General features: G+C 33.6%; 1 protein-coding gene and 1 long non-coding RNA gene across 3 annotated transcripts in view; one reads left to right on the top strand and one right to left on the bottom strand.

Annotated features, from left to right (window-relative positions):
* LOC139517135 (uncharacterized) overlaps positions 1 to 22,808 on the bottom strand; it is a 560,758-nt gene that overhangs the window by 227,470 nt on the left and 310,480 nt on the right. The window lies entirely within an intron of this gene.
* LOC139499053 (uncharacterized) lies at positions 2,798 to 8,095 on the top strand. Its single transcript, XM_071287721.1, has 2 exons — positions 2,798 to 3,741; positions 6,001 to 8,095. Exons 1-2 carry the CDS (start codon positions 3,129 to 3,131, stop codon positions 7,077 to 7,079), a joined length of 1,692 nt encoding a protein of 563 aa, XP_071143822.1. The 5' UTR covers positions 2,798 to 3,128; the 3' UTR covers positions 7,080 to 8,095.

Here is a 22,808-nt window from a genome sequence, read left to right as displayed (position 1 = left end):
GGATTCTGTTTTATTGTCATGAATGACACCAATTTGTCATCTACATTGGTAACCAGTATATAAATCAGAGATTAACGTCGTAATGTAACAAAACATCAGTAAGTAAAAATATATTGGGATGCCTAAATATAAAGAATAGAGAAAGAATAATGAGTAAGATAAATAAAATGTATAGAAAAGTAACATAACAATTTAAAGAATACAGAAATAATCAACACCCCAATTCGGACCCTCATGGTATACACGAGAATCTGGATGGAGATACAGAATATAAATAAAAGATAAGGACAGTAGAGAGTGATGCATTGCTAAAAAAGAGAGAAAAAAACAATAATTGTTTAAGAATAAAGACATGAAACCACCCTGGGTGTTGAAACAGTAACGGATTGCGATGTACTCATATTGGTAACAAATGCTTGAAGTTTACATGTGGACAACTGCAGTTCTCCACTGCACATCTGTAGAAAAGGAACTAAACGGAAAAACATGCATGAATTTAAACTTAATACAACCAAATGTAGCTGCATTCGCTCCTTTCCATTTACTTCTTTAGAATGATTTGTAAACAACAGATGATTGAGTAATAGAAGACAAGAACCAATTGGATGATGCTGACGAATTAGGGTTAAACGTCCAGTGACAAATATCATGTGCATATGAGAACGACAACACGTTATATGTACCCTGTGTTGTATTAGAAAGACACGTTCAGTCGGATTTGAGAACATGCTACTTTTTGCAGACACAAAAATTAAGGCTGATTGAAATCGTTAATAATAAATTCATGCATATTCCAGCGGCCAACCCAGATCACGCTATATTGAAGTGACACACTCTTCAATAAAATGCAAAGAAAGTCAAAATAAAAATGCGTTTACTGAATGGATAGTGCTGCACCGTGTTATCATTTTTTTTACTCCTGAATCTCTCATTCTTAACTTTTTCAATGGGAAAATATAAAGGTAGCAAAACTATTTTCGTGGCTAAATTATGGCAAGCCGTTCTCGTCAAAACTATGTTTAAACCCTTTTTTTCGAAAAAAAATACACACTGAGATTTAAAAACTTAAAATATAAACACACTGAGAAATCGAAATTACACACTGAGATTTAAAAAAATTAAAAACACACACTGAGAATTCAAAATTACACACTGAGATTTTAAAAAGACACACTGAGATGAAATAAATTGAAAAACACACACTGAGAATTGTTAATTACACACTGAGATTTCAAAAATACACACTGAGATTAATATGCAAATTACTAATGAATATTCATGAGATGAATAATTCAACAGATTAATATCTTGATCTCAAGAACCCTTGTCATTATAGTGAAATGCGATTCCTTCAACCAACATTCGTAATAAATTTCAAGACTTAAAAATCGCTCATATTCATAAGTTTGTTGCCTATAATTGAGATCATTACTACTAGTGTATCGGGATTTTTTTTTTTACTTGAAACCGTTTAAGCATGGGTCCCTTTTCAAAAGTCTTCCAACTGTTACCCTGATTTCGCAAGGTAATCTTTTATATTTGTGTTACGTTTATATGCTATTTATATAATAGACACTTGAGTAAAAATTTCACTGCATTCTTTGGTTTTTTTTTTTGCAGATTGTTCCAATGTTTTCTTATAATTTTAATAAAGTTTTTTACCATTTGGTTATATTTTGTAATAAGAGTAAGTGGGTATTTTTCTTGTTCTTGTATTTCTAAAGGGTTTTTTTATAAATAATTTGGAACCAAATCGAAGGACTAACGAGTTCTGTCCCCTAGTTGTTTTAAGCTTGTAATAGGTTCAGATTAAGTATGCTAATTAGATATGTGCGCATAAAAAGTGCGCACAAATCTCAGTGTGTAATTTTAAATTCTCAGTGTGTAATTTCAAATTCTCAGTGTGTGTTTTCAGTTTATTTATTCTCAGTGTGTGTTTTTGAAATCTCAGTGTGTAATTTTCAATTCTCAGTGTGTAATTTTCAATTTTCAGTGTGTGTTTTTCATTTTTGTAATCTCAGTGCATCTTTATGAAATCTCAGTGTGTAATTTTTAATTCTCAGTGTGTAATTTTTAATTCTCAGTGTGTGTTTTGAAGTTTTTAAATCTCAGTGTGCTTTGTTGTAATTCTCAGTGTGTAAATTTTTCGAAATATGGTTTAAACATAGTTTTGACGAGAACGGCTTGCCATACTAAATAACTCTTAACTGACACAATTTCAATTGTCCAACCCATTAACAGACTTTATAACCCATAATTTTCACTAAAACGTGGTATTTACTCACGTTATATTACAATTATGAAATATTTACTAATGTCAATTTATATGCAAGAACCAAAGTAGTTTTTTGTGTCTTTTAAAGGATATCTAAAATTGTTTGTTTCGCCTTTTATTAAAAAAAATGCTATGCGTGTAGTCATAAATACTGCATACTTGCGCGACGCCTTTTACTTTTACTGAAAACTGCGCAGACTATGAAATGTTTTTAAAGGTGGAAAATGTTCTATGATAGATATCATTTTGTCAGACACTTTTCTTTTTTTAATTTGATTCTTATAATATGCCAAAAATCTGTATATTTGATAGAGTTTAACATTAAATTGTGCGTTTTACTCTTAACAGACGTATAGCCAACCCGATTAACAGACCAATCTCTCATATAGCCGCATACTCAATATAGATTAACCGACCAATCTCTCGGTTAGCCGAGTGTCGGCCGTGTACTAAGAAAATGCCTGTACTATGACAGGAATATGACAGTTGTTTTCCAGTCGTTTGATGTGTTTGAGCTTTTAATTGTTAAATTATTTGAATATATAGCATATAATTTGGTTTATAATTGTTTCGACAGCTGCATTTTATTGCTTGTTTGAGAAGTTCTTCTCTTAATGATCCATAACGACTTTCGGGTGATTGTTTTTGTTTCTGTGTCTCGTCGAGATTTTATAGCCTAGCAGTCAGATAGCGGTCAGACCATAGGCGTTAAAATAATCATTATTGAAATTATTTTGATAGATAACGCTGTCTTCTTCTTTTGATCAGTTTCGTTAGCAGTTCTTGTCTTACCAAAAATATATGCAAAGTTTAGTTTTTAACTCTTGAATGTTTTTACGGATTACTTAACATTATGGCTTCTCGGAAAAAAAGGAAATCTACAAGTCGGTTTTCTCCGGATTCAATTGAAATCAGCAGACAAGAAAGTGACTGTTCGTCTTGGACAGTTAAGAAGTTCAAGGAAGAACTGACACATATTGGAATAAACATTACTTCAAAATTAAGTAAAACAGTGTTACAACAAATTTATTTTGATAATCTCAAATCAGTTTCCGAACCTGAACAATTGTCAAATGAAGACCAGGAAGTCTCGCCAACTTTACCTAATGTGACCAGTAATTCGTCTAATGAGCTTCCACTTTTGATCGGAAATTTGACAGAAGTTGTTATAGGATTAAGGGATTCAATGAATTCTAACACCAATAGGAATAATTCTAATACTTCTTTATCAGCGGATTTTTCCGGGAATATACAAAATACAAGACGAAATAGATTTCAACAAGCGCACACAGCAGATGAGCATGTGTTTTCATTATACCAATGGTACGGTGTTTCTCCTAGTGAAAGCGATTGCGGGATAAATCCCACCCTTAACACATCTACAGCTACTATTAACGGAGTGCCGTCATCATCTGTTCCTTTTTTGGATATAATTTCACCAGCGCTTAAAAAGCAAATTATTGAAGGTAGGGACGTTAATTTAGCCGGATTACTCATGAAAGATTACGAATCCGTTCAGGCAGCTAGTACTTTACTTACTAGCAGTGGTCTTGAAATTAATTTGCCAGGAAAAAAGGATATCCGGCTACATAGAACACTCACTATTAAAGAGTTCGTTTGCGCTTTTTGGCAAATATAAACGCGTCATGTGTAGGGTTTTTCCTCAACGCAATGAAGAATTAGATTGTTACTTAGCTAACATTTTACAAATTGAATCTAGCTACGGTGAAAAATTTTACGAATATCATAAGCTTTTTGCTGCCAAAGCTGCAACTGCACTTCGCGATTTCAAAGTTAAATTTGACTGGGGAGTTAAAGACAATGACATTCTTACGCTTTTAGCACCTCATGCAAGGCCAGAAGTTTGTAGACTTTGTTACGCTATTGATCACGGAACAAATTTTTGCCCTCTTTCTTCTCAATCAGTAGAACGTAGTACTTATCCGAGGAATAGACCATCTTCCGATCGCGTCGATAGGAGGGGCAGAACACGAGTTTTGCACGATGGGAAAGAGGTCTGCAATAACTATAACACGGCAAGGGGGTGTGCCAGACCGGGTTGTTCTTTAACTCATATTTGCAGTTCTTGTTTCGCTTTTCATTCCGCCTTTAACTGCAACAAAGATACTCAAAGGAACAAATCTTCTAGAGGGTCGACTACAATCAACGAAAATACAAAATGACTAGTAACAATTCCTGTTATCGAAAATTCACCTATCAATGTTAACTTGTTACGTGATTTATTGCAAACGCATCCAGATATAAATTTTGTTAATTATCTTTGTAGTGGTATTAACGAGGGTTTTGACACTATGATTAAATGTACTGATTTACCGACACTTGAATGTAAGAATAACTTTTCTGCTCGCTCTCAACCTTTATCTGTGCGGGAACTTATTAACAAAGAATGTGAAAAAGGTTTCTTGTCAGGTCCGTATAAAATTCCACCGTTTAACTATTATCGAGTCAGCCCTTTGGGACTTGCTGTCGGAAAGTACTCCGGGAAAAAGCGTCTTATATTGGATTTATCAGCCCCACATGACGATGATGATAATTGTAGTATTAACGACTTGATCAGTAAGGAAGATTGTTCAATGACGTATGTCAGAATAGATGATGCGATCAAAGTTATACGAAAATTAGGTCGTTTTTCATTGTGTTCAAAGTTCGATATAGAGGCCGCTTTCAAACAATTAGGTATAAGAAAGGACCAGTGGCATTTATTTTGCATTAAATGGTGTAAAGAATACTTTTTCTTTAATAGACTAGCGTTTGGTTGTAGAAGCTCGCCAATTATTTTCGATAACTTATCCAGAGCGATTTGTTGGATTGCTACTAATATCTACAAAATTGAATATATATTTCATCTTTTAGACGATTTCTTGACTATAGATAAACCTGATTCTTGCGCAGAGAGAACTATGGCATTAATGACTACTCTTTTTAAAAGACTTAATATTCCACTGGCTAAACACAAGGTTGTAGGCCCATGTACAGTTATCGAATATTTGGGTATTATACTTGATACGGAAAAGATGGAGACCCGCTTGCCTTTAGATAAAACAAGTCGCATAAGTGAATTTATCAAGAAGTTTTTAAACAGACAATCTTGTACTAAACGTGAACTTCTACAATTGTTAGGGCATTTAAATTTTGCTATGCGGGTTATAATTCCGGGTCGTTCTTTTGTCTCATACCTAATATCTTTATCAACAACTGTCAATGATCTCAAAGACAAAATATATTTGACCGATGAATGTCGTACCGATTTGCGTTTTTGGTACTCGTTTTTGGTAAACTGGAATGGCATTAATATGTTTTATGATTCTGACTATACTAGTGTTAGGGATATCGAACTATATACAGATGCGGCTTCTACCATTGGTTATGGTGGCTATTTCAAGGGAAAATGGTTTTGTTCTCCTTGGCCGGATGATTTAAATTCTCCATGCGAAAAGAAATTTTCCATGGCTTTTCTAGAACTCTATCCTATAGTCGTTGCAGCCATCTTATGGGGTCATTCATGGACAACTAAAAGAATCTTATTTCGATGTGACAATGAAGCCACCGTACATATTGTTAATAAAGGCCGTTCCAGATGTTTATTGATAATGAAACTTATGAGAACTCTTACTTTGTATGCCTGTATAAATAATTTTTGTTTTCGCGCCGAACACGTTCCTGGAGTTCAGAATAATATCAGTGACTCTCTTTCTCGTTTACAGCTAGAGCGGTTCAAGATACTTGCACCTTTAGCGGACAAAGTACCTCACAAGTGCCCGCCAGTCTCACGAGTAATGTGGCATTAAAGTCTACAGTATCGGATTTATGGCGACATGTGTTATCAACTAGAACATCTCAGACGTATAAAGTTGGATATCGAGCTTATACTGCTTTTCTGGCTAATAACGGGGTTGTCTGGTTAGGTAAACCTATGCCTCCGATTTCTGAGGATATTTTGATTTATTTTGTCGCACATTGTTACAAAAACTTGAGACTTTTACATACAACCATTAAATTGTATTTATGTGGAATTCGGTTTTATTATATCCAAAGTAACTGTGACCATCCATTTGATTATACAAATGAATCGACACTCCTTAGACTCAATATGATAATGCGCGCCATCAAACGTATACAAGGAGAGCATAATTCAAAACCACGTCTTCCTATTACTTTTCAGGTACTTGGGAGAATTTGCAATTCTCTTAGAGCAGGTGTTTTCTCTACCTTTACTGATTGCATGTTAGAAACGGCCTGTACAGTAGCCTTTTTTGGATTTCTTAGATGTGGTGAATTTACAGTTTCAAAACATTTTGATTCTACTGTAAATCTAAGTGTAACGGATATTGAGATTCTCGATTCTTATGCTATTTTACACCTTAAAACCTCAAAAACAGATCCTTTTCGTAAAGGTGTCAGTATACAGCTTCACAAATCCGATCATACCATTTGTCCTTTCTCTGCTGTCCAAAAGTATATTGCAATCAGGAAGGGTAGAGAAGCATCTTTTTGTTTTTCAGATCCATTGTTTGTCAAAGAGAATGGTAACGCTTTAGACCGGGACTTTTTCATCAGAAGTCTAAGACATGTACTAGATATTTGTGGGTACAACTCAAGCTTATACAATGGTCATTCCTTTAGAATTGGTGCCAGTACATCGGCAGGATCCGTTAATATTCAAGATCATCTTATCAAAACACTTGGTCGGTGGACATCAGACAGTTATTGTCGTTATATTCGTATTTCCAATGACACTATTCGAAAAGCACAGAAGTCTTTGACATTGTCTAAAAATACCTGAGTGATATTTGATATGTGGACATTATCGAACTTGAATGGATTACCAAGGACAATGAACTTTAATGTGAACTTGTTGACCATTACAGAACTTTTATGCGAATTACTATACTTGTTATGAAGTATTCAGCCATACGAAGAGTTGCTGTTTGTCTTGCGATACACTTGGACTTATATTTGTACGTTTAGCAGAAGAAACAATGTATTTTAACTTTAAGTCTTATCTATATAGTGACAATTATTTGAATTCGAATTTACCGATTTCATAGAATATTCAGCCGTTCGAAGAGTTGCTGTTTTCACCTGATACATGTTGGATTTATATTTCACTGTGTTTACAGAACTTGTGTCATTGAGTTTTTTGCCAAAAAACGCGTATTTCAATTTAGAGCCTGCTTGGAATGTGAATAGAAAAACATGTGAACCTTATAATTTTCTTAATATTCAGCCATGTGACGAGTTGCTGTTTTATTTTTCTAGATACATTCAAACTTTACAGTTATGTTTTGTGCATCATATTTGTATATATTCATTTTGTTTCTCTCTCTCTCTCTCTCTCTCTAATACTTTCAGCACATGCGACTTGAAGGCTCCCTTTATACCCCCTTTTGAATTCCACCTCACTTAAAATCTTACCACTTGGGGGATTTCTCAGCTCATATATTTATTTTAATATAATTTTTCATATAATCTGAGCAATGGCCATTCATTGCATTTTTTATCACTGGTCAGTCTTTTAAATGACAATTTTTTATCCCCCAAGTTCTATCAACTTACAACTCACATTTCATTAGTTATACTACAGTTGATAGGACAAGTCACGTCGAATTTCCTGTCAACCACTGTTTCGCAAGCATCAATAGTTCGCGCAAACTACGCTTTACAACAGCTCAGGATTCAGGGAATTCGACGGGAAAATATTTTCATAATTAGCAAAAATATTTTCAAAATTAGCTGAGATGATTTCCCAAGGCCAATACTTATATAATTTTATTTTTTGTAATAAATTTATATATCTTTTATATTTGTCAGTTTTTTCTCTGTTGAAATGTATTCGTTTCAGTCAGGCATTTTGTCTCTGTTATAGCACCACCAGCCACTTAATTACAGACTTGGTACAGGTCATTAAGGTCAATTACAAGTGTATACCAGTTGTAACCTACAGACGGTAATCAATGAGTCCTTAACTATGTCACAACGTAGTTATTTATAGTATACCTTCATGGAGAAACTTTGTGGTATAAATGTTAAATTATTTGAATATATAGCATATAATTTGGTTTATAATTGTTTCGACAGCTGCATTTTATTGCTTGTTTGAGAAGTTCTTCTCTTAATGATCCATAACGACTTTCGGGTGATTGTTTTTGTTTCTGTGTCTCGTCGAGATTTTATAGCCTAGCAGTCAGATAGCGGTCAGACCATAGGCGTTAAAATAATCATTATTGAAATTATTTTGATAGATAACGCTGTCTTCTTCTTTTGATCAGTTTCGTTAGCAGTTCTTGTCTTACCAAAAATAATCCCTCCAACCTGCCCCTGACAGAAAATCAATCCAGTATTAAATTGTTCATAATTTCAATCATGGTTTAGACTTTATAAAATTGAGAAATACATAAAGCCTCGGTCACACCTTAACGGATAGCACGAACGGACGTCTAACGGATAAAAATAAAAGTTGTCCGTTGACAAAATTGTTATCCGTTGGGAGTCCGTTGATGTACTGACCGAATAAAACGGACGTGTAACGGATGCATAACGAACACACACCGGATATGCAACGTACGAGAAACGGACACGTACCATACAGAACGGATGTCGAACGTACATCCAACGGACGAGTACCGCATAAAACGGACACCTAACGGAAGCGTACCGGATAAAACGGATGAACAAGATATACGGAAAAATCAAAGGCGACAATAATAATACATGTAAATCGCATATAATTTATATTCAAAATGTTTCTGTGTAACTGGTTTTGGTTTATTCTTCAAAATTCCGCCAAAGGACAGTGTCTGGTCTGAATATGAACTGCTTGATTGTGAAGACGTGCCTCTACTCTAAGATCGATTATGAATAATAAGAATTCACGAACCTTTAGAAATCGGACATACCAATAATTGACATTTCTGACGCGAAATTTTCAATTTGCATTTATTCGTTTCAGATCCGTTCATCATCCGTTTTATCCGTTATACGTCCGGAAGAAGTCCGTTTCTCATCCGTTCAATCCGTTAAACGTCCGGTAGAAGTCCGTTGGTGAATTTATCTTCCAGACCTCCAACGGATGTGCAACGGACACGTAACGGATACAAAACGGAAACGAAACGGACGAGTACCGTACAAAACGGACGCCTAACGGACGTTCAACGGACATTTTATCCGTTGGACGTCCGTTCAAAGTTTTGAACATACACAACATTTTCCACCGGACAGAACGGCCGCCGACGGATAAAACGTACGCTTAACGGACATGCAACGGATATGGACGGACATCTAACGGATAAGAACGGACGTCTGACGGACATGAACGGATTGAAAAAAAAGTTATCCGTTAGGCGTCCGTTCGAGCTAAGGTGTGACCGAGGCTAAGACAACAAATCCGAAACTCGCTCAAAACATAAATCTACATGATATGTATGCTATACTGTCTGCTTATAGTATAATTTCAAATTATTTTTCAAATTATTTAGAAATATCATTATGCAAGATTTTACATCATTCATTAACCTTGAAAGAGGCGGATAATTTTTACTAAATTTAGAATAAAATTAGTTTAATTCAGTAGTAATTGTGTATTGAGTTCCTTTAACACTTGGTTAACAAAAGCTTATATTTTAGCCTGACATTCTGGCCCAATATTTTCTCGTTAGCCGAGGGCCCCAAAATTACTAATGTAAAACCATTCAAACGGTAAAACCAACGGTTTAATCTATAATTATGAACCACACCAACAAACGATGCAATTATTTTTAAATTACATGTTTACTGTTTTATTGGTTTTCTGGTTGGTGCTTGCAATGTTGATAATGGCGCTATTCATCGTATTGTAATTTTGAACAAAACTACTTTTTAAACTCGGACCAGAAATCTGAATTCATGGTTTTTATAAATCCTTACTTGTCTGCTGAATGTTGAAGCCTTTTATGAAATGAAAATATAAAAGAAATGTTCACATTGGCTGGAGGTATAGGCGGAGAGTTTATATCTTACTACAAACAAATGTTTTCAATGGCTAGATGTATAGGGGGAGTTGATATCTTACTACAAACAAATGTCTTCATCGGCTAGAGGTATAAGGGGAGGGTTGGATCTTACAAAACATATGTCTACATTGGCTAGATGTATAGGGGGAGGGTTGAGATCTTACAAAACATATGTCTACATTGGCTAGATGTATAGGGGAGTGCTGTGATCTTACAAAACAAATGTCTCCATTAGCTAGAGATATAGGGGGAGGGTTGAGATCTTACAAAATATAGGTCTACATTGGCTCAATGTATACGGGGAGGGTTGAGATCTTACAAAACATATGTCTACATTGGCTAGATGTATAGGGGAGTGCTGTGATCTTACAAAACAAATGTCTCCATTAACTAGAGATATAGGCGGAGGGTTGAGATCTTACAAAATATAGGTCTACATTGGCTCAATGAATACGGGGAGGGTTGAGATCTTACAAAACAAATGTCTCCATTAGCTAGAGATATAGGGGGAGGGTTGAGATCTTACAAAATATAGGTCTACATTGGCTCAATGTATACGGGGAGGGTTGAGATCTTACAAAACATATGTCTACATTGGCTAGATGTATAGGGGAGTGCTGTGATCTTACAAAACAAATGTCTCCATTAACTAGAGATATAGGCGGAGGGTTGAGATCTTACAAAATATAGGTCTACATTGGCTCAATGAATACGGGGAGGGTTGAGATCTTACAAAACAAATGTCTACATTGGCTAGATGTATAGGGGAGGGCTGCGATCTTACAAAACATATGTCTCCATTAACTAGAGATATAGGGGGAGGGTTGAGATCTTACAAAATATAGGTCTACATTGGCTCAATGTATACGGGGAGGGTTGAGATCTTACAAAACATATGTCTACATTGGCTAGATGTATAGGGGAGTGCTGTGATCTTACAAAACAAATGTCTCCATTAACTAGAGATATAGGCGGAGGGTTGAGATCTTACAAAATATAGGTCTACATTGGCTCAATGAATACGGGGAGGGTTGAGATCTTACAAAACAAATGTCTACATTGGCTAGATGTATACTGGGATGGTTGAGATCTTACAAAACATATGTCTCTATTGACATAAGATATAGGGGGTGAGATTTTTTTTTTGTGCTTTTTTTAATTTTAGTTCGTTTTCTGTTTCGGAGTTTAGTGAGGCTAAACTAGCAAGCATTATGGTTCAGAGATCCGCTGAAGCCCACCTCCGGTTGCGGAATTTTCTTCTTAATGAGTGAAAGACTCATTGATGGCCTTGTATTGTTTTCTGCTCTTTGTCAAGTTGTTCTCTTTAACACGTTCTCCGTTGCCATTATCTATTCTATTTCATGAAGCTAGAAATAATAGAATTATTTTTCTGATATTATTGATAATTCATTTTGCTGTATGAATATTATAGAAATTTTAATTGACATTTTTCCTTTTTTCAGCAATTTATTATCATGGGATATCCTCTTCATTTTGTATCATTTCTGTCCTTTATTCCCTCGTTTGAAATAATATTTAATTAAAAACAATAATGGAGGCTATTCTAACGTGTCAAAGGCGTATTGTATTTAATAATACTGGGTAATAGAAACCATTCCTTCAATAAAATGAATATTCCAAACGATATTTACATAAAGTCGATTCACGTTACATGTATGAAAAGAATATTGTTCATTAAAAATATATAAAAGCATAACCATGAATATTCATGTAAACAAAAATAACTATAGCAAACACCAAAAAAATCTAAGCTTTTTTGTTTCTGCTAAATATTTTAAAACACCGTGTAGATATATGTTGTGATGTACATGTAAAATAAAAGATTTATAAAAGCCCCTGAAATTTAAGGTGTTTTGTATAAAACTTTAATAGTCGATTAGGGAATTTATGAAACAGGGATTTTACAAAATCAATAAAGTAAATGTAATTGAGATTTTTTATTTTTTTATTTTATTTATTTTTGTGGTTAGGGGTTGGGGGGGGGGGGATTTATTGGCCGTTTGATTCAGGGAATTAAAACAAAAATGATTATTCTATTATTCGTTGTACATTTATATAAGAATATGTGGCATGAGTGCCAATGAAACAACTCTCCATCCAAGTTCAACTTGTAAGAGTAAATCATTATGCATGTATGTCGAAGTATGCATGGCCTTCAACAAGGAGACTTGGCTTACACCAAACAGCAAATTTTAAAAGGCTCCCAAAATGACTAGACATAAGTTCAAAACCTTTAAAACAGGAAACCAACGGTCTAATCTATATTTAAAAAAAAGAGAAACAATTATGAACCACTACAACAAACGACAGCAACTGATTGAACAACAGGTTCTGGACTCATTATATTGAAAAATGTTAAAATGATCCTAAAATATGAAAGAAGTATTTCAGAAAGATTTGAAATAGTTCTATGGGAATAAGAAAAACTTTATCAAGGGCGTTATCAAATTCTACTTATCAGTTAGAAGTAGTCTTGTTAGTCTTGACCTGTTTCGGCTAAGTTATTTCTACCAACAAATACAACATGACAATTCAGACAAAGAAGTGAACCTCGACCAAAATACGACCTGTATAATAGATTATGCCATATTGGGACAAACAAAGACCAACCTAACAATTCATCCTGTCGTCACTTTCTTTTGTTACAGCCAAATACTAGATACTGTATTATCTGAAGTTATTTTAATTGCATGGAATCACACAAACATGGACACTGTTAAAATTCCAAACAAGTTACACCCGGACTTGTTTCTCGCAATCGGTTTTTGAATTTTTAACAACGGTATACACTACTGTTGCCTTTATAAAAGCATAACTTGAGCTGATTATAAATGTAAGAATGATGATATACAATTTGGGATGTTAATTCTTGGTAGTATGTTGATTTATACGAATCGTATCTTTATGTACTTTAGGAATTAAACTATCTGCCATTTGTGTAAACAAAACACAAAAACTGTAAATAAAATAGGTATGGTCCTGACGTAGACAGGATTATATTTATTGTGTTATAGTATTATTAATATTTAAAAAGATAATATTATATATTCCTTAGTTAAAGCCGGTAATAGGGTGTTTAGACGCCTGTTAATGGGCTATTCGTTGACAGAGATGCAGCTGATTCAAACGACATTAAGTACCTTTATTGTTTTGAAATGATGGAATTACGTGTTAAAATCGACTTGAAACAATCTACTTACGATTTTGCAGGATTTCGAAAAAGGGATTGTTTTCCAGTTTTCATAAAAAATGTACTTTTGAATTTTCAAATGTTTTAATCAGATATCAGAAAATGTTATATCCAATTACAATCGTAGTAAAGTCATATATACTTCTATGACATAAACATAAAAATTACTATTATCAAAATTAAATTCCGCGTTTTTTTTTAATTAGAAGCAGGAATAATGTCGTTTCAACTTCCGTGTTAAATCATTTTACCATTGTCATTCAAATTAATGGTTCAAATATCTAGCTCAGAACACGTTAACTTATATGTAATAGTAAAGTTCAACGACCAGCTAAGCATAAAGTTTGTTTCCATATGAAATAACCACGACAATAACTAATCAAATTTCAATACATCATACTAGATCTTACATTCAAAAGAATTCAAGTTGACTCTAAGGGAACTGCAGTCTTTGGTGAGGATTGTCAGCAAACATTCCCATTAGGAGCTGATTTTCTGGGAACTTTGAACTTTTTGACCTTGATCTTAACGACCGATATTCACGTTGAGAAAATTGCATTTGATCTAAGTCAGAGTCATATCCATAAGACTATGTTGTCTTTAATAGTAAATTTAGGATGATAATGCATCGTATTGTTACCAGAATCCTCTTTACCTGTTAATAGAAAAAAGTTTTTCCCCATCCAATCAGTCCAATTTTTGCAAATAAATGCCACATTCTAGACCATATTACCCCTTTGTACAAGACTCTGTTTTGAACACCGTACTTTGACCTATAATGGTTTACTGTTACAAATAGTGGCATGGATAGAGAGTTGTCTCATTGGCACTCATACCAGATCTTCTTATATATAATTAAATCAGTTTTAAAGGATTTTTTTATACCTGGTACCGACCATGCAAGGGCTGTATAGCCAGTTAAGGTCGTTAAAAACTTCCATTTGTTGTATACCTGGTACAGATGCATTAAGATATCATCAAAATACGTCATTGTTGGTAGTTTTACCTTTGCGTTATTTACACTGCTTATCATGTTATAATACTTTTTAAAAGTATAATTTTAACAAGAACAAGACTATTGATAAAACCATAGATAAACATGCAAGTCATATAGGATTAACAGACAACTCAAACTATGAACAATTTTGTTCATTTCAATATGTATAGGTTCGCTACATAGAATTAATCAGCGTGGTGACAAAAAAAGACAACTGGAAAGTTTCGTGAAGTTCGACTAAAGATATCAACGAATTGACCATCATATGCGAAAATACTAGCAGCAAACTGACCTTCTATTGTTTCTAACATATATTCTGAAATTCAAGCAGCATATATAATGTTTTATCAGAAAGATATGATTAAAAGTCACTCATTAGGAGCAAAGGTGTCGATTTTCAAGACACGTTCTCATTGTGGCCGTCATAGTTTGTCCATATACTCTAGAGCGTTTCTGACGTAATGCGTCAGTTTCTAAAAGGTTATTCGTTTCCAATTAATTTACTCAAAGAGTGGTTCTCTTTGGAAATACATACAAATGCTTTGATCGCATTTTATAATTTTATTTTTAGGAATTAAAATCAATCTTTAACTACACTCATTTTAGATAACTCGTGAAAATCAATGTTTCAGAACGATTTACATTCTTTCCAAAGTGCATGATCCCTATATGAACTTATATGTTGAAATAATAATCTTTTTCGTTTATATAACCGTTCTGATCAATTAAAACTAGATTTTCCATAAAGATTTGTAAGAGTGAACGAACTGGTTCTTAATTTAAAATCAAATCAGGACTAGTAGTTTTAATGCAGTTTCTTGGTGAAACTTTGACATCATGTAGCTTTTATGATAAAAGTAGGAATAACATATTGTATCAACCACCACGTTTATATTTTTTTTCTTTTTCTTCTTTCAATTTAATGGTACACATTTCTAACACAGAATATATTAATTAGTTTGATGTTCGGCTGGCAATAGGCATATTAAAATACCTTTTAAATGAAATAACCAAAATAAGAACTAACTTAGAATTTAAGATCTTACATCAACAAGAGTACGAGACAGACAAAAATAATCTCTGGCATTGGGGTCATGACTAAGACGTAATGCATAATTTTTGGTTACCCGTTGGATTATAACATAATAACGTAATCCCTGGGGTAAGGGCAAAATGTGTTCCGTTTCTAATCAATGACCTCCTGCTGTTAAGCTCCGAAAATTGAATTATTTTCTCCTCTATTCACTTTACTACAGTAAGCTATATCAACGTTATTTTTATGACTGGTGAATGCTTTTCATCAATCGGCAAATATAGTACATGTCTTTTCAAAAGAGGGACGAAAGATTCCTTCATAGAAAAAAAGTTAAAAAATTTAACCCAGAAGCCATGTCGGTAATGATAAAAGTCACAACAAATTCATTCCCCCTAAACTGTTGTTTATATGATATGTATATTGAAGACAATCGACCAACCCTTTCCGTGACTAATTCTATTTTTTCCGTATAGGATTTAATTAAGCGTAGTACAGTATAACTTTTTCTTAAATAAATAGACTTGTCGCTGTGATAATAGCTACATGATTAATAAGGCCTGAGTAAATTCTGTTTGTTCTTTTAATTAAATGGAGTAATTTCCCCTGGAGTACAGGAATCAAGAATTAAACTAATGACTTGTAGATTTATCTATACAGGTTTATTCAAACAATTTTTTTGAATACTTGAAAATTCTAATATGTCAACGAAGAGTTGTATTTCATAAAACAAACTATGCAAATAAATAAAAAAGTTGTGTATTGCCTGTGGATATGATATGCTTAACATTTTGTTTTTGTATACTTTTAGTAGTTTTATACTCCGAACATCCACACAACACAATGAGTTCGGAGTAGAAACCTGATTTGACAACAATAGTTTATTTTTCGTGAACACATCAGATTTGAGTCTAAAACAAATAAAGTGCAGTTTATTCTTGCATTTTTTTAATAAATGACAGACTCTTGACTCCGAAGAATATAATTTTCTATTGGGTCACCTCTCTGTGGTAGGTCATTCTTGACTCGGTCTTGTAGGAGCAACTACAAGAAGTTAATCAACAATATGAACATTTTGGGAAACAAAAGATTATTTTGTCGTGTAAAGAGAAACATAAAAGAGTTATTTTCCCCCAAATTGGACCGCTTTGTTAATTGTTAAATCAATTAAGCGATTTCTGTCCGAGACATGTTAGTTGGGAGTGTTTTCAACTCAAAATATGTATGTCTCATCTTAAAAAAAGAGTAATTTTATTCTGGATTATATTGGTTTAGGCAAAGTACACTGATGTTTCCCTCTGAAGACCTGCAACTGCATCTTAGTTGGTAAACAGGAGTAAATGACAAGAACTTCATATAACAGCTTTTGTGTCAGAGATTTATGTAAATGAACAAAAGAGAAATTAATCGCAGTTTTTATTATTAGTTTACGAGCATTTTAAGTAATAACTAGTGATTAATACCATAGTTATTGTAAAACTGTAATTATGTAGTATTCAATCGTTAGAACCATTGTTATTTCCATTTCTCTGCATTGATATAACATTGCATTTACAAGTAATGATAGACTTACGGAAATGTCAACGCAATAGGAAATATTACTCGTAAAGGATCTATTAATGATATAGGCATTGATTCCGAAAGTAATTACATCCAAATGTAAAAGATATTGCATTTCAAATTCAATGTGGAGTTATTGGGCTTTTTTTTTTGTCAACACAGTCATTATATGTTTTTGATATTTAATCACCTGCTGTATCAATGAATTGAGGGAGGTATCCATACATGTTGACTGTTGCGTATATGGTAATTTGGTATTTCATATGGTACAGAAGCTCGAGTTCTGAAAAAATACTTTTAAATCAACAATATTAATTTTGTTGTCCCTGATTTTTTCCTTGAACCAATAGTGGACAAAATAGAGACAAAAAGCTATATATATCAAATTTTAATCACTTTTAAATGAAGGGCCTTGTGTTGAATTAGATTCTGCTGGTATGACAGTGACCCCAGCGTGTTTCTTATGGGTTTGTTCTGATAATTTATGATTTTTCTTCTTTCTGTATTTTTTTTTAAACAGGTAGAAATAAATATTTGACATACGAATTCGCATGTCACTCTATATAACACATCTCCTGTAACATGCAATAACATTGGTATAACCACTGATTCCTCTAAAACCACGATTGATATATTTTTTTGGGGTATAATATTAGTTACATAGTGTGCTAGTGACCTAATACGGTATATATGGGGTCAGTAAATTCCATATGGGGTGAGAGCGAAGCTCGAATCCCCATATGGAATTTACTGACCCCATATATACCGTATTACGTCACTAGCACACTATGTAACGAATTTATCTTACCGACTATCTTAACGTGTGAAATTAAGACTAGTGATTCTCAAAATGAGAAAGTCTACTAAGAAAATACTTCCATTGATCCTACAAAAACAGATGCCAACAATAACGACTTGTAAGGTTTAAATGAATTTTTTTCAATCTTAATCATCAATTTCTTCGTCTGTTGGAACTTTTAAGATTTTTTCTCAGTACTGTTTTGTTTTTTATAAAGGGACATAACACCTTTACTAACCGTGTATGAAATAAGCCCCGCCCCCTTCTTACCTAATAAGGAATATAAAGGGACGTAACTCCACTACTAACCGTGTATGAGATAAGCCCCGCCTCCCTACTAACCTAATATCAAATATACACGGTTTGCACGCGGACGCTTTTAACCAATCATATTCCTGGAAATGTATAGGAGGTAAGATAATAATGATTACTTAACTTCTTTTCGTGACATCAACCAATCGCGACACATCAAATATAATTTTTGAATTTGTTTAATTACATGCCCATATATTGACTGTACGGGCTCTCCAATACAACATAACAACCATACATAGGAAAGAAAAAACGGAAATCTTGATTTATTACGTCATTTCATGGTTACAGCATATCATATATTTAAAAATTTTAATAATGCTTCCTTTTGTAATTTTATAAGGTTTTATAAGCATTAATAGTGTGTACATTTATTAAGTATTTCCAAGCCTCATAAAAATACATTTCGATCAACACTTTTTCACACCAGAAAAAAATATACAAAACGATGAATCCAAATCTTATTTAAAGGATATACATTGTCTACATCAATGAGATAGTAACAAACGTCAATGGCAACCAAAAGACAGCCAGAAATCAACATGCAGTCTTCACAAAATGTCAAGCTCCGTAACATCCTAGTTAGTAATTTCGATATAATAGAAGCGTTCCGTTAAGTTTCATCACTGTAAGTATTGTATGTCTATGGTTTTATAGTTACATGTATAGGTCTCAGTTTGACTCGTCATGTTGGTAGAGATCTGAGGTCCTAAGTGCAATAACAGGAAAGTTCAAACGGAGGCCAAATTTCACCTGATTTGACTTGTGTACACAGACAGAATGTTATTATTGCTTCAAGAGTTCGGTCACTTTTCAAAAATGTATACCCTGAACTATTAATATATTTGACTCTTTGTAATTACAAGGTCAAGTGAATCGGCTCCCATTATTTCAACCAACAGACAGAAGCAAACAAATAACACGAAAAACATGCAATATGCTAATCACTTTACCAAAATTAACTAGTAATTCAACCGGTAAAACTTATTACACAAAGTATTTTAGTCTGTGGACTGTTCGACGATTAATGCACCTTATGTTGGTGAAATTCGATAAAAAATTGCGTAAAAAAATTAAACAATACCGGTCTGATATTAAAAAAACGCTGTTCAGGATTCTTTATTACCATTTGAATCAATCGGACCTTGCTCGTCCATTATCCGTTAAAAGTAAGTTTAATCGAGAAAATTAACCACCATAGTAAAACCCCTATACTTAGTACGCCTTTTCGAATGTGTACAGAGATCATTTCTGAATTAAGGAATTAGGTACTGGTAAGCTTTACGCTTGCAATGATAACATCTAAGACGAGGGAAAATTGCAAAGGTTAGCCTGCATGATGTTAATGTTATGAGTTAATTCAACACCAGCTTATGATCTAGCGTAGTCATGATCAAAACCATTACTATCTTCCAAAGGTAAAAAAGTCTTCCAAAAGTAGATCAACCACTGGGAGCTTTGGTGACCCCCTTTCACATCTCTTTTATCCGCTTGGTTTACATTACATGCATACTATTGCCCTTATATATTTGTCATTAGCTACGTTCTTCATCATAAAGAAGTCACATCTAGAATTCCGCTTTACTTTAAAAATCAGTCTGTTCTATTGTCTCATATATTTATAATACTTAAAAATACTTGAAAAACACTCTGACATGTTACTGCTACGACTCTCTTTATATTTACCTCTAAGGAGTTATCTCATTGTCCAAAATTTATAGAGCTATCATTTAGAACCAATATTTTGAAAAACTAATGAATCACGTTCGGTGAGGAATACGCCAAAGTATTGGGGAAAAGGATCACGTTCGTGGAGGAAAAGAATTTGATCTAGTCACTCAGTTAGAATTGGTGAAAACTATGATACAGCATAGAATCAACAAGTTGAAAATCTGTGTAATTGTCAAAATGTCCGTATTCAAAGACAAAGAAACTGTAAAATGTCTGAATTTTCTTCACGACTTATATGTTTACTCCGGCGAACAGAGCTTCACATAATAATGTGTTTGTCTGTAAATCCTATTTCTACAAAAGCATTATCAATGAATAAGGAATAAATAAACACTCGGGTAATCCCATTTATCTTACCTCCTATACATTTCCAGGAATATGATTGGTTAAAAGCGTCCGCGTGCAAACCGTGTATATTTGATATTAGGTTAGTAGGGAGGCGGGGCTTATCTCATACACGGTTAGTAGTGGAGTTACGTCCCTTTATATTCCTTATTAGGTAAGAAGGGGGTGGGGCTTATTTCATACACGGTTAGTAAAGGTGTTATGTCCCTTTATAAAAAACAAAACAGTACTGAGAAAAAATCTTAAAAGTTCCAACAGACGAAGAAATTGATGATTAAGATTGAAAAAAATTCATTTAAACCTTACAAGTCGTTATTGTTGGCATCTGTTTTTGTAGGATCAATGGAAGTATTTTCTTAGTAGACTTTCTCATTTTGAGAATCACTAGTCTTAATTTCACACGTTAAGATAGTCGGTAAGATAAATTCGTTACATAGTGTGCTAGTGACGTAATACGGTATATATGGGGTCAGTAAATTCCATATGGGGATTCGAGCTTCGCTCTCACCCCATATGGAATTTACTGACCCCATATATACCGTATTAGGTCACTAGCACACTATGTAACTAATAGTACAAAAACGTAATGTTGGATAAGAATGAGACCTTGGCAAAGCCATTAATCCTTCGTGAACTCAAATACATATTTTAATAAGCCACAAATGTGAAGACTTATAGTGTTTGTTTTGATATCTTAACTTTACAAAGCTACATACATGGATTGGTATATTACCAGGTCGTCTGTTTATCATACAAATGAATTGTCTGTTAGAGAATTCAAAATTTTGTCCACGTCGAAATAGATTACAGAAATACTGTGCCACAGCTTATTCGCGTAGTGGCATTAAAGAGGTGTGGGTTCTTAAAAACTCAAAAGAACTATTGAAAATGTTAAACCTCGGTCATTCCTTAAAAAGAAATTACCAAAATCCTTCTTCCATACAAATGGTACCATAATCTACAAATTCATTGTTTGTGGTATCATTCGGCTTATTTTGTTAAAATAGCCGATGCTACATCGAAGAACAAGTGATCAATATTCTACAGTTTCCCTTTAGTACGTATAAGTTGGATTTGTAGGTAGAATTTTTCAGCAGGTTGTCGGCTCGACCAGGGAACCAACTTCTTACCCACCGTTTCATTTTTGTATACTATCCCAAAGGAATAAATTTATAGGGTATCTTTTTGTTGAAAAAGCATTGTGGATTGTTTCTTTCAGGCGATTTGTTAAACTTCATATGGGGGATGAGAAGCTAAAATATTTCATTTTACATTCCAGTTTATTAATGGTATTCCCATTAATAATAAAAACTTTTCCGATTGCACGCCACCAATATTCCCTTGCACTAACGATAAAAGAAACCACATAAAAAGCATCATCTACCTCATCTGTAGACATTATTAAAGATATTGAAATCTTAGATTCTGTTACTGAGATTACCACTGTAGTCAATTTCGAGGCATACAATTCCCAATTTTCCTTTATTTGTCTTCGGTATGATGTTCCTACTGGTCGTATGACTCTTTACGTTACTTGATATTTATGCATCCAGTCACTAGGTCTTTGGTGCCTTGTGCGTTCCTGGTGCAGGTGGATCCAGAAGTTCGATTAAAACAAGAGGTTTTTCACAGTGTTGTTTTTCTTATGTTTTCCCTAATTTATAATTTATTTATTTGTACTATATTGAAAAATTCTATACTACCTACAGAGTGTACTATCAACTTCTAAAACCTTTTTTTGTTGGCGTCTTTGTTAGGTTTATTTTTATGTTTGTTTGTATTTTTTAGACAGTTGTGTTGTATATCTGTGATGTATCATTATACAATTTGTGCGGCTGGATTTCAATTAATATCACATTAACTTTTTATGTCTGTTAGGGTTGATCACCCTTTTTTGTCAATATTACGGAATTAAAAACAACTATCATCCAACAGCAAAAATACCAGGGTTTCAAATCAATCCTTTTCTTCGGAAAATGTCTGTTCCAAGTCAGCAACATAACGTTTATTTTTCGTTCATTCTTGTGGTTGATAAAGTCTCATGTTTAATTTTGCCGGTGTTTACGATTTTTTTTTATTTCGATGTTTTTGTTATCATTATTTTAAGGTAAAAAAGTTTTCATTATTGTTTCCTTTCTACTTCTTTGTTTCTAAATGACAAAGTTGTTACCTGACGCACCTTTAATTCATATGGGTGATTTTTTACAGATCATCAAGTTATCATCATAAGTATTGTTAACATGAACAATTATATAGTAGATCCCTACTGCTTCGAAATTCATGACCTTGAAATTGAGGTGCTGGTCAAAGGGCAATCTACCTTTTAAGATTTTTTACACTCTGTACTTCATAATATACTTCATATAGGAATAGAATAATCAGTACAGGGAGGTACGATAATAATTATAACAAGACAAAATTTCAAAGAATTTTGATACAGAAAAACAAGGTATTTCATTGAAGGCAACATACATACTAGATATGATGTGCAACAGTTCCAATCTTTTCAGTTTTGACATATAAATTCCGTGATTAG

This window comes from Mytilus edulis, chromosome 1 (genome assembly GCF_963676685.1).
Source record: "Mytilus edulis chromosome 1, xbMytEdul2.2, whole genome shotgun sequence".
Classification (NCBI taxonomy): Eukaryota; Metazoa; Mollusca; class Bivalvia; order Mytilida; family Mytilidae; genus Mytilus; species Mytilus edulis.
Note: the sequence above shows the minus strand (reverse complement) of the source record. Positions and strands in the feature narration are given on the sequence as shown.